This window comes from Coenobita brevimanus, chromosome 20, assembly GCF_032717465.1.
Source record: "Coenobita brevimanus isolate Jiangsu-jjx chromosome 20, ASM3271746v2, whole genome shotgun sequence".
In the NCBI taxonomy this organism is placed as follows: Eukaryota; Metazoa; Arthropoda; class Malacostraca; order Decapoda; family Coenobitidae; genus Coenobita; species Coenobita brevimanus.
The window spans coordinates 2,549,097-2,567,500 of NC_136973.1; the positions used below are offsets into that span (position 1 = coordinate 2,549,097).

Genomic DNA, 18,404 nt, shown 5'->3' on the forward strand with positions numbered 1-18,404 from the left:
AGTCAAGGATGTGTGTAGGCATGATGATACTTTAAGAGAAACACACACACACACACACACACACACACACACACACACACACACACACACACACAACACACACACACACACAACACACACACACACACAACACACACACACACACAACACACACACACACACACACACACACACACAACACACACACACACACAACACACACACACACACAACACACACCACACACACACACACACACAAAATCTGTATTTTAAACAACTTAATACTGAATTACAATTAACTTTAAGAGAAGGACAGGCATCAATTTTTACAACTTAATAATGAAACAACTTAAAGTGAAAAAAATTTAGGTAAGCACTACTAACTATACACAATCAATAGCAGTGTGTACTACCACATACAGGTGCTGGAGAAGAACAAATTAATATAGTGATGGATGTAACCTGGCACTCTGCTGCTCAGTCGTACAAATGTCCCTCACTTTCCTCTCTGTTCCCAAAAGTAGGATGGTGGACTGCAGAGATGGAGACCTGGTAACTTCAGCCTGCAGTCCACCAGGCTCACATCTATATGAGTCTGGGCCAAAACAACAACAACAACAACAACAAACCACATAACAAAACCGTAAATTCACTTTCTCCATACTATATACTAATTCCCTTCCTAATCTGACTCTTCCTCAGCCTCACAACCAAAGTGCTTGTCAAATTCCTTTTGTTTGATTTTGCCCTTCTTTAATTTCTTTAGCATTCTGAAATCTTCCTCCAGATCATCCAAATCTTCCTTTGAGAATTTATGACCTTTAGCCTTTTCCCTCTGTTCCTGTTTCCTTTTTCTCTTTTCTTTCTTTTCCTTCTTGAGTGACCATGCCTCTTTCTTAAGAACATGCTGCTTCAGTCCCGGCCATGTACCTGTTTCCTTGTAAGTACTGAGTTTGTTCTGTCTGCTCTTTTCTTTCTGTTTGTCCTTGTAGGTAATGGTGTTATAATCCATTTTAACAGGCTTGAAATCAGTGATCGTTACACCTTTCAGCTCTGGCATTTTGGGTAGCTTCAACAGCCCAAAACTCACAGCTAATTTACCAAAGTTGAGTTTCTTGAGGGAAAGTATTAAACTGCACTCATGTTTAGCATATGACTGAACAAAAGAGACAAATGCCCTGTTGGCCTTATCCATGGTGGAGCGATCTTGCAGCTGCAGCTTCCTCATTTCGGATAGAAAGTTTGATAAGCTTTGTGGGGACTCCATGGGCTGCAGGCTCACCTTCTGATTGAGGTGCAAGAACTCCACATACTCAATTTCACATGGCAGCAGCAGCAGGACAGCAGAACCCTCGTGACCAATCCTTGCCGTACGGCCACATCGGTGGACAAAGGATGCCGCAGATGCTGGTGGGTCGTACTGTAACACCCAATCAACACTTGGGATGTCCACTCCACGACACATCACATCAGTACACAACAACACACCATTCTTAGCACATCGGAACTTGTCAAATATTTTAAATCGCTTTCCTTTCATTTTACCATGCAAAGAAAAGACAGTCGTAGTCTTTAAGAGCTCTCTTAACATAACTGTAAAATATTCCACACATGCACAAGTTGAAAAGAAGACCATTGTCTTCTTATCTTTTCTTTCTTTCAAAAGTGTAACCAAAGTACTGAACTTATTTTGCTCTTCACACACCATATAATAGTTCTCTAAGGAGACAGGTGTCCTCTCTTCTCCAACTGCATTGCTCTCTTTTACCCTCACCTGAACTGGGTTTCGGAGGCCAGCCCGGATGAGATTTGTTACATCTGAAGTCTGGGTGGCAGAAAAGAGCCCAGTTCGCCTCTGCTTGGGTAGGTACGAGATGATGGTATTAAGGGTCATAAAGAAACCTAAATCTAAGAGTCTGTCAGCCTCATCAAGAATCAGTACCTCCAGAGCCCTGACCCCGGCAGCTAGAGAGTGACCCCTTGGAGCTGAACGCGACAGTAAATCTTGCAGACGACCTGGAGTTCCCACAACAATATGACCACCGTTGGAACTATATTTGTCAAGATCGTCACTGGGAAAGGTGCCGCCAACAGTGAGTAGGGAGGTGAACTGTGGGCTGTGTTTGAGGAAGCCTTGCAGCACTTCGTGAATCTGTGTGGCCAGCTCACGGGTTGGAGACACCACCAGGGCCCCTATATCATGTTTTTTTAGGGGATTCTCAAGTTTAGTGAGAATCTGAATAACTGGCACAAGGAAAGCCAATGTTTTCCCACTCCCTGTGACTGCCTCTGCTGCAACATCCTTATGGCTGAGCAAAAGTGGGATGCATCCAGTCTGGACAGGAGTCATCCTCTTAAAGCCAAAATCTTTTATTGTCTTCTTGATAGGAGCCACCAACTGCACTGGCAAACTATCCCATGAGGTGTCCATGATGGCAGGTGACTGGCAAGGGAAGTGAGGCGACGGTAAACTCCTGCACCAATGGTATGAATGTCACGTGCTGTGTGACACTATCAGCTCACTCAGTGATAGTGCTACTCTGAAACAAAAACAAGAACAATGCAACAAATTTACCGTACCAGTTTATTATAAACTAAGAATTCCCTAGTCTCCTTTACAACCTATATCCAGTTAAATATCTTAACCCCTTCAATCTGATGACCCAAACTGTTTTACATTTTAGTCCTGCCACCAACACATAATTTAGCTCAGCTCAGGGGAGACTTTTCAAACTGGAACAGTTGGATACAGCCATAACCATCTCTTCCTTTATACAAGTTGAATTAAACTGTTACCAGGTAAGTAAAATCAAATGGTGGTACAGAGTTAAATAATCAAAAATGTCATCAAAGTGATGGCGATAAACATTACAGTGTTGTACAGTGACTATAAATGTAGTAACCTACAGGGACAAAAGGGGACTGGAGGGGTGGGGTGGTGAAGAGAACACTAAGATGTTAAACATATACAGAGACATTTATATTTTCAAAACTACTACTAAGTTCTGCTGTTGTTGTTGTTGTTTTACTCTGTCTAGCTAGGCAGACCCACCGACCACAAGCACACAGCTGCCTCCCTGTGACAGACAGTGCCTTGCCAGGATTGGGACAGGGTCTTTCTACATGGCAACATGCAGGGAAAGTGGAGGATGCACAGCCCCCAACAGGATGAGCTGGGTATTGATATGAGTGAGTATAAGTCTTTGCCAGGACTTTGACTACAATGCTTGGTAAATGTGATCGAGTTCCCCACCTGGGAATGTTGTGCAGTGCCAGGTACTGGGCCTTGGACCCACATCATTCCCATGGCAGTACCTCCTGGGACGATGGTAACCATCCATCTAACTATTACTTTTTTGGTGGGCTAACGGGTGCTACTCTTTGCCCAAGAGTGATGCAGAACTATGCAGGACAGGGGCGTCCATCTCCCCTGAGTCAAACACGTGCTCCAGCCGAATACCCCACTACAACAAAGTCTAAATAAAAAGTTCAAACAACAGAACTCATGAAGATTTAGCAGAAACAAAAGCCAGTGATGGAGCAAAATGCCGCTCGTGCTGTGCAGGAGATAAATACCAATGATGGTGTGCTTTTACAACAGACAACCTACCAGCTTCAATTACACAACTATCCACAAAAAAAAAAGGATGGCTTCATAAAATGTCTTTACTGATGCTTGTACAATGTGGCATATATATAAATGGGAAGTATGGTACTGATAAAAGGAGTCCTTGTGAACCATGATAAGGTTATCTGATGGGGAAATAATTAATTCCACAATAAGTCCTAAGCACTCTCCATGAGAAAGGGTTAAAAGGAGCATTATTCTATAGTTTCCTCACATATGAGAAAAGGTTGGAGTATGGTAGCTATTTCTACCTGACATTGCCTACTGGGTGGAGATGAGTAATATCGAAAAAAAAAAAAAAGTTATTTTCATTATTAATCAAGATCAAAATAACCTATACACAAAAAACTTGGAATGCAGTGGACACCAGAAACTATGACTACAAAAGTAATAATTTACCCAATACAATACTGGATCTTCTTTCCAATTCCATTATTGTTGACGTATATCTTCTCATCTGAATAAAAATCCTGCATCAGGTGGTTGGGTGAACACATTACGAATCAAGGTGCCTTGGTTTTTGCTATTACAAGTAACAATTCATTATTCGGTAATTCTTTACCAAACAGGCACGGCTATTACACCTACAATGACACACTCACAATCTCAAGGTAAGTAATTTGGTGAATTTTCAGAAATACATGCAACTAACAGACCATGAAATTAATATCTTCACAGCCGAATTTCAGCAATTCACCACATTTTCTCTTATATAAGCATTTATCCCAAATGCCTTTCTTCATACATAAAAAAGGGGATGGGGGGGGGGAGTCTCTAGCTCCTACCTCTGTCTTTCATTGCATCTAACTTAACCTAACCTAACCTAATTTAATCTGACAACCTAACCGGTATTATTTTACAAATTGCCAATATGCAGTTCAACCTAACTTAGTTCAGTCTAGTCTGGATGTAGATTCGAAAACAGAGCTACGAACTGAACAACCCCTATTCCTAATCTACTTACTACTAAAAAGTACATTTGCGATTGATGTATACAAAATATTAAAATTGCATGAACTAAATGAACATATGAATTTCACTCTACGTTAGTTGGGTGTCTTTCCGAAATAATACCAGTAATTTTGTCAAGTGGGGTTGGTGGAGGATTAGTGCCCCTCCCTGTAAAACAATTAACTCTAAGCCCTTGGCCACCCCGTCTGGGATACATGGCGTCTGGCAATGAATGAATGAATGAATGAAAATTTTGATACATATGCAACACTCATTTCAATAGAAAATATTGAAAGGCCGCGACCGTTCGGTAAAAACTTAATGAAAAAAAGTTTACCTTGCTAGTATAGGGACACCGATCATCAATTTCATTTTCCTCCAGGTTCTACGTGGAATCGTCTAATACAATTAACTAACCAATAACATATAATCTCCAGCATACCTTTAACGAAGTATTTGTACATTTCTTGCAGGAGACAAAAGAAAGACATCTTCAGCACAAGTCCGTAAGGGCTTCCTCCACACGTGTTATGAAATATCAGATGTTTTTAGTTGAAGGATTTTAGCCTGACGCTCTCTTTAAAGTCCTGTTAATAAACCATTTGTGTGAAGCATATATATCACACATGTAAATTTTGGTTCTTATTTTTGGTTGAAATCTATAAAATATATATGAAAGAACAGCTATCAGACAGAGAATAAGTGCGCACTATTCAAACAGTAAAGCTGGTTCATGGGGTCACTGCAATGTCTTGTAGCAAAGGTTATGCAGGCTTTCTAGAGGGGGACAAACTATCTGTCTATCTATAGCCGGACGCCTTAATCCCGAAAGTAGTGGCCACAAACGAATCTACTGCGCGTCACCCTACTTTCCGCCATCAAGCTGCCTTTTCTCCAATTCGCACCCCTTCTCTCATACACCATACAAATCTGATGTTCGATTATGAAATGGGAGAACTTTATGCACTTTCTCTTTATATCCTTTTCCTCATACATCCTAAACTGATGACACTAAAATGTTTTAATATGATTACAGATGGCAAATAAATAAGATCAATTCTTAAAACAGTTCCTGGAAAATTTAACTGACCTGAATATGACAAGGATGTCAAAGCATTCTGGCTGCTAAATCCTACCAGAGTACTACATATAATATAGTACTGTGCCTTCCCCTAAAGGGTTCTTATTCTCACAATATTAAATTTTGCTTTTCTTTCCTTTTCTAGGTCAGTATCTATATGGTAATTTTGTCTGCTGGAGAGAAACAGAAGCACTTTCAATCATTTTTTCCTTTATCAGATCCTTCATAAGACTATAAATGGAACCCCTTGGTCCCAATAATTACAGTTCTATGCCTACTAATGAGGATATTATATTTCAGAATAATATACCAAAGATTCCTACTCACTGTATCCTCGTTTTCTGCGAGGTGAATCATATGACACAGCAGCTTGCTCCCAACCCCGCAGGCATGCACCACTAGCAAATCCCACAGTGGCTCAGCTGCAGCCTCTGTTGGCAGCTGCTCAGGCCGAGTGACAGGACATTAGCCTTCTTTGCGCATTATTCGTTGCATGATGCTAAGCCTCCTCTGCTGAAACTCAGATGGCTCTTGGCCACAGAAGCTATAATCTTTTCAAGGAAAGTCATTGTACTGCCTGAGGGTTTGTAGTACCATAATGGTTCAGTTGCCACTTTTTGGAAGGGTTCAAAGGCCTCACTGAAGTGATAGAATGCTTGCTATAGGTGTATAATGGTGTTTTCTAATGTGTCAGAACTAGGCCGCTCACAACTTGTGGCTGCATAAGCTACAATAAGCTCAAGTTATGAGGTATAAATGTCTCTCCATTCAAAATGATTATGCCTGGCCATCAACTGAACTGAAAGTACCCTAATGGGATAAGAGTAACCGGCAGGATCACAGCAGCAAAAATCATCAGTAACAAGACTCTGTGCCAGATGGAAGTTGGCATTAATAAACAAAAAGTTATTCATAGGAGGAGCCTTGTGTGCCAGTAATCACATAACTATCTAATGTGTCTAGTAATAAAAGCTGGTTTACCCATGGCAATACACAAAAAGATTGTGGTAAAAATAAACTTGTTAGAGACTGTATCTGCAATATGGCACTTTATATCAGACTCTGCAGTATTAACTACAGTATTACCGATGTCCCTACTTTCAGAGTGATAAAAAAGTTGTTACATACTTTTGATAATTTATTGTATCCTACAGCGTTTCAAACAAGACTATCAGTATTTAAAATTAAAAAGTTAATATACTGCATCACCCTAATACTTGATTACAGTAAAGTTTATTTGCAAGATACTAAAAAATTAATAGAAACTTTGCAGATTACAATAAAATGTCAGTTCTGTTGTAAATTTTTGAGTAAAAATATAATAGAAAAAATCTGTCATATTTAAAACTATGTAAATTATGCTTATGCTATTATGCAGCATAAAAGTATATAATCTTGTACGGAAATTGTACCTACTGCCTACATAAAGTACAGCATATTATCATTTTTGTTTTACTTAATCCATTTTGGGTGTAAAAGTCAGTGCAATAAACCAAGTTAAGACACCAATAAATGGAGAAAGTAATGTATAATAAAAGATGAATGTTTAAGAACTTACCATGGAGTATGAAGCTTAATTTATCTAGTGTTGTGGAAACAACAACACAAAATAATGTCAACTTACCATGAACAATAATGTGACATCTCAACTCACAGAAAAAAAAAACTAGCCACTCTTTTATATTTTCCATTTTTACTCGTCCTAGTTCGATACCTGTTCTGTGATGTGCCATATCTGTATAAAGAGAAAGTAAGCATCTGAAGGGTTAGAAAAGGAGCTAACCATGCTACATTTTAAGCTTCCACACATGCACTCTACTCCAAGGTATTCACAGCTATAGAAGTTATGTCACCAATTTCTCCCAGCCACTCAGCATCCTTCTCCAATCTCCACAGTTTTCCTCCTGTACACCTTTGCTTACTTAATAACTTATTATAAATCCATTTCCATTAACTCCCGCTAAAAACTAGTTATTTCTACTAACATAACAATGTTCAGATCTTTCTATTTCATGTCTCAGTTCGGTGTATCTTAAAAACAACCTAAGGTGGATGTCATTCACACTGATTTATTCACAATACTGGGACTATAAACTGTAAATTAAACAATAAAAACATAATCACTTTTAGGTACAGTAGTTAGTGTAATTAGGAAAATCATGGAATAATTTTTCGTAATTATTTGTGCTCCTACAAATTCACTGACTGTGTCTGATGAAACCAACACAGTGGTACAGTATAAAGTATGCTCATTTTAGGTTTGTATTGGATTGCGGTTAAACAATACTTGTCATGCACTTAAAACCATCTTAAGAGTTATGCCGTCACTCTGGTCTAAGAGATTTCATATATGAAGGGCAAATGAACATGAAATACTCAAACTGTCAAACAATTACATACTGAGTAATGGGCAATGATGATGACAATGAAGGTTTTCAGCTACATGATAAACTGTAACTTAAAGCCACCTGAACTGTATTAAGAATATTTTCATGTTAATGAACCTACATAAACATTAATTAAAGTCGAGTGGGAGAAGTGGAAATCAGTAATCTGAGGACAGCATGTGAAGTTAAGTGAAGGGAGGAACAGACAAATGAGAAAGTTTGGGATAACTGTGGTGCTGATATGAATGTGCTGGAAAGTGTTACGAGATGCACCTCAAGATGGTTTGGCCGAGTGGTGAGTCCGGAAAGTTTCAGACTGACTAGGAGAGTATATGAGTGAGGTGGAAGGAGACAAAGGAAGAGGGAGACCAAAGATAAGGGGGATGGATGAGATGGAGAAGTATATGAGTGACAGTAATGTGGTATGGGGGGAGGGCTGCCTGAGGACTGACAAAAGAGTGATATGGAAGTGATCTGTTTGTGACCATCCCTCTAGGATCAAGGTGTCTGGCTGCATATACACTGATTTAAAAAAAAAAAAAAAAAAAAAAAAAAAAAAATACTGATTCTTCATAACACGATACGGTACCATGAAGTTCCTTGGAGGGAAAGAGGAATTTAAATTAGGTAAGCAAACAAACAGTGAACAATATAAGATATGTAATTAATTCTTACTCAATGACAGGTTTCCTGATTGTCATATTTTTTTCAGGTATTTTACTGTCCATTGTTGTACTCAACATGCAGTAAATATTATATATCATGCAGAATATACTGATAATTAAAATGAAGACAATGATGCCCTGTAAACATTTTGAATATATAAAGGTGTTATATCTTAATTCAACATCATTTCAGGTTTTTCACAAAATTTTCACAATAACATCACCAGTGTATGTAGGTTATGTTCTGCCCCACACCCCTTCCCTAGTTGCAATCCCAGGCTCAACTGTACATGAACCTAGCAGACTGCAGGCTGAAGCTACTCTACTCCTGTAGTTCACCACACCTTTTGGAGGATAGGGAGGGAGCTGTGGGATGTTTGTATAGCAAGAAAATGAAGCTGACCAGTTATACCAGCACCACTATGAGCAGGTGTCCCTATTCAGCACATTCACTCCTGATAAAAAAGAATTATGAAGGACTGGATGATGGATGAATGATTGAGCAGTCTATGATATGTGTAGGATGATCAATGGATGGATGGATGATTGAGTAGTTTTGTGGATGGATGGATGATTGAGTAGTTTTGTGGATGGATGGATGATTGAGTAGTTTTGTGGATGGATGGATGATTGAGTAGTTTATGTTATGTCTCACGAGGCCCAGTCATCACCAGGAGCATCATCATCTGGGAGAGGGAGAGTGATGTGAACATCATCCTCCCACTCGTCCTCCTCTGCATCAAGGTCTAGTAAGTGTCGATCTAGATTGGTGTCGCGGTATCTTGGGGCTGAGGAGATCCTGGTTCCCAGTTTCTTGTCTGTCACTCTCTCTATTATCTGCTGCCTCTGCCATGACACAGCAAAGAGCCCAACAGTTACTTTCTAAAAATGGGTTAATTTCCTAGTGCTGTATATCATCATCTAACTATCTATAGCCAGATGCCATTATCCCATAAGGGGTGGCCGTTTGTCTTGAGTTAGTTATTTTATGGGCAGGGTCACTAGCCATCTGCCAACCCACTTGTTGACAAGTAGGAAATTATGGGTTGGTTATATGGTTACCACCCAATGTTGTAAATGGTTTCCTACCTTACAGGAAACCATTAGGCTTGTCACTCAATGTAAAGCCACTTGAAAGGAAAAGAAAAGTAACTAAAAGTGAGAGGAACAATGGGAGAAATAGGAAGAGAGGGGAGCAGACACAGAAAAAGAATGATAAAGGTGAGGGAAGAAGTAGGCAGCACTACATCAAGTGGGTGCATGATGGTTGCCACCTCAATAACAACAATAAAGTCATCTCACTGTTACTTAACATTCAAACAGTACTGTATAAACTAGTTGACATCGGTGGTTGCAACCACTATTCACTCACTAAATGTAGTGATATCTTCAGAAAACTCTAAACTACCTAACGAACCAAATGGTTTCCCTATACCCAACACACAGACCCCTCTTCTATCTCTCAGGTAGTATACAACTGACAGGAGGTGATCAACTCTAGGTGGTTTTTCACTTGACAGAAGTTACAACTGACAGGAAGTGATCAACCCTAGTTGGTTTTTCACTTGACAGAGGTGGGCTGCTCCCACAACTTAAATATAACATTGTGGGTCCATGAAAGTCAATAAGCCTTTGCTATGAGGTAAGAATGAGTCTCCTTGTTACTAGTCAAATCAGCCCTCCAATCACACTACACCGGGCCATCAACTAAGCTGAAAGAAGCTAGGGATCTTTGTCCAGTTAGAACAAATGTGCTACAAGTACTGGGTCAGTTGGGGAGTCAGTTAAAACAAAGTAATCATGGTCAGATAACCAAGAGATCACTGTAGCATGAAAAAGAACTGACCTTCTCCTTCAGGACATACTCTTTTTCTCTTTTGATTGCCTCCTCCATGGGTAGACAGATGGTGGTACGGTCTGAGGCTCGGCGGGCACGGGGCATCAGGTTGGGCAATGGCTGTGGGTTGCTAACTGGTCTGTGGGAGAATCATCATCATCATTATTAACATCTAACTCTTTCTGATAATTTACACCACTGTCATTACCACCATTATCATTAGCAACTTCATCATTGTCACCCTGACCCTTATTCTCGTGAAATTACAGGACGAGGTTAAAGAACAATTTTGTCCCTAAGTTGCAGTACCTGTATGCACATCCATTGCATTACATATGGAATCATTACTTGCTGCATACAGTACACTGTACAATACAATGTGTACTTACTTACTAAAAGCAGTAATTTTAACACTCTGAGTCTGCATATGTAAATAATATGAGGCAGACTTAATTACAAAATTACTGTTGCGATATTACACATGGCCACAGAAAATAAAAATAATTTTCCACTATAATGTAGTATCGTTCACTGGAATAAAAACCAACCTTTACTTAAGTGAGACTATTTGCATACCTAAAGGGCTTAAAAGAGTCCTTCTTGGGACCATTTCTTCTTTGTTTTTCTTCCATCTTAAGAATGCGTTGTGAACCGAAGTCCTGAGGTTGTGTGTCAGGGTCTGTCCCATCCGTCACGGCCAGCTGTTGAAGCTCCTTTGCAATGGATTCTGATGGATCACTATCTTCCACTCTGTAAAAGGATATAATGATTTTTTTTTTTTTTACATGCAAAAAAATAAATAAATAAATAAGTAAACAATCATCAATAACTCTTTTCCCATCACTGGATGGAGTGAGGTCAGGTCTGAGAAATAAAGTTTGATCAATAAATACCTTACCAGTAATTAATTAATAAACAAATAAGTATATATACTAAACATCCTTCAACTACAGTAATTTCCTATCCCCTAAAAGGAGGATGACAGACTGCAGAAGAAGGCAAGTTAAGTCTGAAGTCCACCAGATTCACATTTAAGTCTGGGGCCAAGGAAATAATACATGGCTGCTGTTACATTTATTTTAGCTACTTGGTCTCAAATTACCATCTATCTATCTTGAATAATGAATCTTCCTGGTTACCAGTCCAATCAACCATCCAATCTGGCTACACCTGACAACGTTGAAAGGAGTCAGGGATCACTGTCAGATTAAACATGCTACAGTATAAAGGCTATCAGAAGTGAGCATGGAAGTGAAAAAGTTACTACATGACAGTATTGTGATACCAACTCTAACGTACGGAAGTGAAGCTTGGACATTGTTGGAAGGACACAAGTCAAGAGTGACAGCAGTGGAAACGAGTTATTTAAGAGGAGCCTGTGGAGTCACGTGGAGAGACAGGCTGACAAATGAGGATATAAAGGAGCGTTGTGGTGTGGATGTGGATGTGATAGGAAGCGTTATGAGGAACACACTGAGGTGGTTTGGCCATGTGGAGAGGATGGAGGGTGAAAGACTGACGAAGAGAGTGTATGTGAGTGAGGTGGAGGGGGGAAGAGGGAGGGGGAGGCCGAGGATGAGATGGAGGGATGGGGTGGAGAGGTATATGAGAGAGGGGGGTGTGAGTTGGGAGCAGGGCAGTGAAATGGCAGGGGACAGGGCGACTTGGAGGCAATTTGTTTGTAGCCACCCCAAACGGGATTGAGGCGTCTGGCAATAGATAGATAGATAGATAGATTTATTACCTGGACCCTCCACCAGCAGGCCTCTTCACGTCAGATGAGTGGTACGCCATCAGTCGCAATGGGTCCAGGGCTTCCTCACAGTCACTCTCATCATCATCGTCATCACTGTCCAGAACTTCCTTCATCTTCCCTGTCTTGCGGCATCCATTCAGTGCACATCCTCTCCATTCTGGGGATCACAATGTTGCATCTTCAGTATAATGTCTTACTGTATTGTAACTGATGTTGATGTGGATGTCCTAGAAACCATTAGGTGAAATATTTTGAGATGGTGGAGAATAAGTGGATGACTAGAAGTGATTATGCAAGCAAAATTTGGGTGGGAAGAAGAGACTGAGGATGAGATGGAGGGATGGGGTGGAGAGCTATATGAATATCATTGCAAAGCTGAATAAAATTGCAATGCATTAACCATATGGAAATATTAAAGGAAAAAAAAAAGAAAAGAAATAGAGGCTTAATGGATAATATTTTTAAGTATTCACAAAACAAACAAATATTACCCATTTCATTGACATCAGTGAGACTTTTTTCAGTTTGTGATGATTTCTCCCTCTCTCGAGCTGTCTCTAAAGCTTCCGCAACTTCTTGACGACGTTTTCTTAAGCTTTCTCCTTTGTCTTTCAACTTCTGCACTAGGTATCTGAAACGAAGAAGAAGAAAATGAATGTATGAATGTATATACTCTACCAGTACAATAAAAATTACGGCATCTGTGCTAGAGCTCACCTGTCTTTCAACTTCTGCACCAAGTATTGAAAATAAAGAAGGCCACCATGCATACACATATTCTACATCAGTATCATAAAAATAAGACTTATCTGTGTTATAACTCCTGGAAATGACTCAGCTACAAATTATAAAATACATTAGCTAACTGATAACTACACATCTTCACTCTACTAGGTAAAGTAACGTTAGGTTCGATCACATTACATTAGGTTGGATTAGGTTTGCTCGATTTTAACATAGGAATGATAACAGGTGAAGCTAGGAGCTAGATAATCCTCTCCCTTAAAAAAAAAAAAAAAAAAAAAAAAAGTGATAGAAAACTAGAAGATCCTGTTTAACATTTTTGCAGTCTTTGAACATGGATCCGCGTCCAACCTGAAAGTGTCCAACCAGCTCTTTAGACGCAGATCCACATCCAAACAAAGAAATATTCACCATAAATCAGGAATTGTGTCTAGCATTCTGAAAACTGGTCTGATATTAGCCTGACTGAATTTTCAGTTCAGTGATACTATATTCAATCATAAGAAAATTTGAAAATCTGACCAAAAAACACTTTTTTAAAAAGGTGGTATAAACATTCTAATGCACTCTTTCAGCTTATATTCATCATACCTATTTTACTTTAAGCAGTATCACTTTCTATTTTCTTTCAACTTATTCAACAAATTCTCAGCTTTCTAACGGTATAAAAACAAATCCGCTAATCCAAATATTTTGGGTTGAAAAAATTATTGGAAAAGAACAAACTTGAGCATGTAACAGGGAAGGAAGATGGGACAGTGTGGTAGAGGGAAAGCCAGAAGGTTCTGCTGGCTGCAGGGGGGTCAGACCACAAAAGTGTTACCGGTAATGTAGAAAAAATAAAAATAATAAAAAAAATTAAAAAATAAAGATTCTCCTGTGAATTTATGAGGAAAAACTAAGTAAAATCTCTAAATACAAACCATAAACACTGTACCACAGGGCCATTCTGTGATACAGCAGAAGAATCTCCTCTAACTTGTCTTGGTATACAGTAATCCCTCGATTATCCGACACAATATAGCCAAAGGCATGCCTGGAAAGTGGGTACGTCCGCATAATGGACTTCTCCCCTGGTCCTCCTTGGTACATAACCTAACTTTGAAAGCCACTATAAAAGGCCAATACAGTACATCGTACAACACTTGTTCCTGTTGTTTAACACTACTCTATCTGGTCAAGTAGACTTATAAATCACGGCCAAGCAATTACCATGGTCATGCAGACCCATCAACCACAGACAAGCAATCACCACTGCAGGGCCATACTGTGCAGTGACATAAAAAACATGAAAAAACATGGCTACACTCGAAAAATGCAGTGGGCTAGATAAGATTGGGTTTTGATACATTACATTGAGTTGTTATGAAAATTTAGATTGAGTTTGGATAAATCAGCAATGATAAGGGTAATTTTGTGACAAAAATGGCACTACAAGATGGCGTGTCTGTCTCTGCCGCTGCTAGGGATTGTAGGCTGGGAACGATTAATTAAACACTATTCACCAACTATGACATAAATATCGTAATAAACATCACAACTTGAAAACACACTCATTATACACTATACTCAAAGAATTGCACAAAAAAAAAAAAAAATAAAAAAAATAAAATATGGTAGACCAATATCTCACTGAAATTACTATAATCTAACCCAACAACCAAGTGCCATGACTGATCAATACAGCAAATATACCCTGGAGAGAAACCCAGGAAGAAATTACAATAGCCAGAAAGCATACTACATTGACCTCATATTTTTAACTTCTATCTATATCTATCTATAGCCCGACGCCCTAATCCCGCAAAGGGTGGCCGCAGACAAAACGCCTCCAAGTCACTCTGTCACCCACCATTTGACTACCCACCCACCATTTTTAACTTGCATGGGAGAAAAAGGAAACAAGCTATTGAAAAGAAACTATTGGAAAAATAACAACAATCCCCCCCCAAAAAAAAACAAAGAAATACGGGACCAATAATAGTAATACCATACCTGTTCCCAAGGGTTCGGTCCTGTCGTTGTAATATTTCCTCCAGTTCCAGCACTGGCTTCTTTTTAAGGTCCCCCAGGTGGCCCTCCTTCAGCTTGGTGTCCTTAATGAACACATCTTCTCCCTTATCTGGCAGGGTCTTCCATGATCTATTAACAAGTTTATATATCGGTGTGTCTTGCATTGGTGCCTGCATGACGCAACTTATTACTTGCTCCCACTAACTTGGTTGACTCACTCTCGTTAACAGCACTAAATCACATCATAGAGATATTAGTAATGGGGATTTTACTACACTACCCTAATTAATTGAAGTTATACACAAATAAACAAGAAGTTCCTGGTTCACGTGAAATTCAAAGGCTTATTTAACTGGGCCAAGGTAGCTTCGCCTTCGCAACTTCCCCAGGGCCAATGTTTACGTTCTTGTACCAGGATCCGGATTTGCCAAGTTGCCCGCTGTTTTCATCGGATCCACACAAAACGAATAAAGTTGCATTCAGCGACGGTAACTGCATCTAGAATTCTAGACAGACGCTGAATTGCCTTTAATAATATAATGGTTCCATAATCTGAGATGACAACCCGGCATTTCCTCTCTCTCTCTCTCTCTCTCTCTCTCTCTCTCTCTCTCTCTCTCTCTCTCTCACCTACATACCTACCTATCTATTTATCTATCTATCGGCAAGGAAGAAGGAACCAAAGGCCAAGGGCCTGCAAATAGCTCCCTCAAAGGAAAAACATAAACAACATCCTCTCTCTCTCTCTCTCTCTCTCTCTCTCTCTCTCTGCCACCATCACATTAGCTCTTGGCACTGAGTAAATCTGAGAAAGGAGATGTTTGGAACAGGCTTGATACTGATGTCAATACCGCGTACTGTGAGGGGGAGGGGGAGGGGGAGGGGAAATGGGGAGCAGGAGGGGGGATGGGGAGAGCTGGAGGGAGGGGGAGGAAGTGAGGGGAATGTGAGAGGAGGGGGTACAGAGATACAAACGAAGGGGGCAGGTAGGGGAGGATGAAGGTAAAGAAAGGGGGGGGGAGGGAAGGAGGGAGGCATTAAGGGAAGGACAGGAGGTAGGGGTGCGGGGAAAGATGGGAGTAGGGAGAGATAGGGAGGGGTGACTGAGGGAGGAGGAGGGTAAGGGAGGCTGTGGATAAAGGTAGATGGGTGGGGGATGAAGGAGGGGGGAAAGGAAAGGGGGAGGGGGATCAGACAGGGAGGGGACGAGAGGGAAAGAGGAAGAAAGGGAGTCAGAAAGGGAGGGGAAGGATGTTGGGGAGAAAGAGAAGAGGGAGAACAGTAGGGTTGGGGCAGAAGGGGAGGGGAGATTAAGGGATGGGGGTGAGGCTACTGGTATGGAAGGGGAGGGGGAGGGGGAGGGAGGGGGTAAGTGGAGGGAGAATAGTGTTTAGGTGGTAGTGATGACATTAGGTAATGGAGGGGAGAATGGGTGGGGAAGAGAGAAGGGTAGGGAGGGGATGGAGGGTGAGGAGGGAAAGTGGATAACATGGAGTATATCTATTTGTGTGTGTGTGTGTGTGTGTGTGTGTGTGTGTGTGTGTGTGTGTGTGTGTGTGTGTGTGTGTGTGTGTGTGTGTGTGTGTGTGTGTGTGTGTGTGTGTGTGTCCTTCTATGAACAAGAGCGTAACAACCCTTTCCCTTCGGCTTAACAATCTCCCTACACAAACCATCACATGTCACCGCTTTGGCACTAATAACCACAGTCCATATTCAATACACACACACACACACACGGCCGTAAAAGCGTTCCACCTGACTGAAATATTTAATTAGTAAAATACGTGACCGCAGTACCGGAGGCTGGGATGACTGATAGCAATTCCCCTCCTCTTCTCTCTCTCTCTCTCTCTCTCTCTCTCTCTCTCTCTCTCTCTCTCTCTCTCTCTCTCTCTCTCTCTCTCGTACCCCTCCTCACCTCACCAACTCTTCCCCATCTCTTACCTCTCCAACCTCTCCCTTCCTCTTCTCCCTCCCCCTCCCCATTCCCACCTCCCTCCATCCCTTTTTCCTCCTCCTTCCTTCCTCATTGCTATCCCCACCTCTTTCATCTCATAATTCCTCAAACTCTCCCTTCCTCCCCCTTTCCCCGTCCCTCCTCCCTCCCTGCTCTTCCCCTACCCTCCCATTCCTAATATCCTTCCTCCTCAAACACCCCCTTCCTCTTCCCCTCTTTCCCTCCCCTCCCCACTCACATAGGGTAAGTGAGACATGGCCATTGTCCTTATGATCTTAAAAAGGGTTCCTCCCACACAAAGGCAGCTCCTATGACCCACGGAGAGGAGGGAGCTGTCTCACAATGGACTGTCTCACAATAAGGAGTGGGTGGGAAGGTAAGGCTTTGACTTAACAATGGGGTAAGAGTACAGTGACAGTGTGATGCTCATACTCTCTCTCTCTCTCTCTCTCCCTCTCTCTCTCTCTCTCTCTCTCTCTCTCACTTGCTGTCTCAGTCGCTTAAAGGTTTTCTTTTTCTTTCCCTCAGAGAAAGAGAGAGAGAGAGAGAGAGAGAGAGACATTTCTGTGGTGTTGGACGTGTGTGGTGTGACTTAGACAGGTAGGCAAGAGTTGTGTGGAGTGGCAGTGACCCCGTGTGTGTGTGTGTGTGTGTGTGTGTGTGTGTGTGTGTGTGTGTGTGTGTGTGTGTGTGTGTGTGTGTGTGTGTCGGAAAGCAGAGACGTTCATTCATTTAAACTGGGCGGAAATTTTCGTCCTTTTGCATGCAGGCTATTTCACGTAGTTCTTTCCAAAGCACTTCTTCGTGACTAGCATCAGTCTAGTGTTAATCCATTGCTACAACTCAGCATTCAGGATGGAGAGACAACTTTAAGCCAAGAGAGAATGAAAGGAGTGCAGAAATAATCCAACTGAGGAGAATAAGATAATGCGTGCAATGAAGTTAAGAGAGAGAGAGAGAGAGAGAGAGGAGGGAACTTTACTACTTATGCCCAATTGCTCCTATTTTCGTGGGTTTTAAAAGATCCCTAGCACTTCTTCGTGACTATTTCATTTCTGTTAACGCACGCAAATATCCCAGTAAGTAATCGAAGTGGAGATGTAAATATGGGAAGTGGTAATTGAGGAGGCGGCTGGGGTGAACGGAGGGGTGATATCAAAGGGGTAGGGATAGAGAGGGGGATATTGGAAAGGGAGAGGGGTGAAAGGCTCAGGGAAGAGGGGATGGGAACAAGGGTGTGTAGGGAGGGTGGAGGGATGTGAAAGACGAGTTGGAGAGGGGAGTAGGAAGGGGGAATGTGGAGAGGGGAGAAATGAGGCGTGATGTGGAGAGCGGAACAGGAAGAGGGTGATGTGGAGAGGGGTAATGCGGAGAGGGAAGAATGGAGGGGGGTGATGTGGTGGG

At 41.2% G+C, this 18,404-nt stretch overlaps 2 protein-coding genes across 3 annotated transcripts; both read right to left on the minus strand.

The window, feature by feature from the left end:
* Nucleotides 1-202: 202 nt before the first annotated feature.
* LOC145391877 (ATP-dependent RNA helicase DDX55) lies at nucleotides 203-5,110 on the minus strand. Its single transcript, XM_080266372.1, has 2 exons — nucleotides 5,003-5,110; nucleotides 203-2,521 (listed from the first exon to the last, which is right to left on the minus strand). The coding sequence occupies exon 2, from the start codon at nucleotides 2,410-2,412 to the stop codon at nucleotides 664-666; it is 1,749 nt and encodes a 582-aa protein (XP_080122498.1). The 5' UTR covers nucleotides 2,413-2,521; nucleotides 5,003-5,110; the 3' UTR covers nucleotides 203-663.
* Nucleotides 5,111-7,027: 1,917 nt separating this feature from the next.
* Polr2M (RNA polymerase II subunit M) lies at nucleotides 7,028-15,413 on the minus strand. Of its 2 annotated transcripts, XR_013895912.1 has the most exons (7): nucleotides 15,026-15,413; nucleotides 12,778-12,917; nucleotides 12,275-12,443; nucleotides 11,107-11,280; nucleotides 10,540-10,669; nucleotides 8,949-9,539; nucleotides 7,028-7,570 (listed from the first exon to the last, which is right to left on the minus strand). XR_013895912.1 is itself a non-coding variant. In XM_080266373.1 (6 exons), the coding sequence occupies exons 1-6, from the start codon at nucleotides 15,217-15,219 to the stop codon at nucleotides 9,345-9,347; spliced, it is 1,002 nt and encodes a 333-aa protein (XP_080122499.1). In that variant the 5' UTR covers nucleotides 15,220-15,413; the 3' UTR covers nucleotides 8,796-9,344. The 2 variants fall into 2 exon arrangements, 1 of the variants encoding a protein (XP_080122499.1); XM_080266373.1 differs by lacking the exon at nucleotides 7,028-7,570 and having other exon boundaries at nucleotides 8,796-9,539.
* Nucleotides 15,414-18,404: the final 2,991 nt, after the last annotated feature.

Coding starts and splice junctions, on each gene's coding strand:
- LOC145391877 (XM_080266372.1), bottom strand. CDS start 2,412: ATGGACACCTCATGGGATAGTTTGCCAGTGCAGTTGGTGGCTCCTATC.
- Polr2M (XM_080266373.1), bottom strand. CDS start 15,219: ATGCAGGCACCAATGCAAGACACACCGATATATAAACTTGTTAATAGA. Junction 12,918..15,025: donor GACCGAACCCTTGGGAACAG/GTATGGTATTAC, acceptor TCTTCGTTTCAG/ATACCTAGTGCAGAAGTTGA. Junction 9,540..10,539: donor AGTATGTCCTGAAGGAGAAG/GTCAGTTCTTTT, acceptor GTGTCATGGCAG/AGGCAGCAGATAATAGAGAG.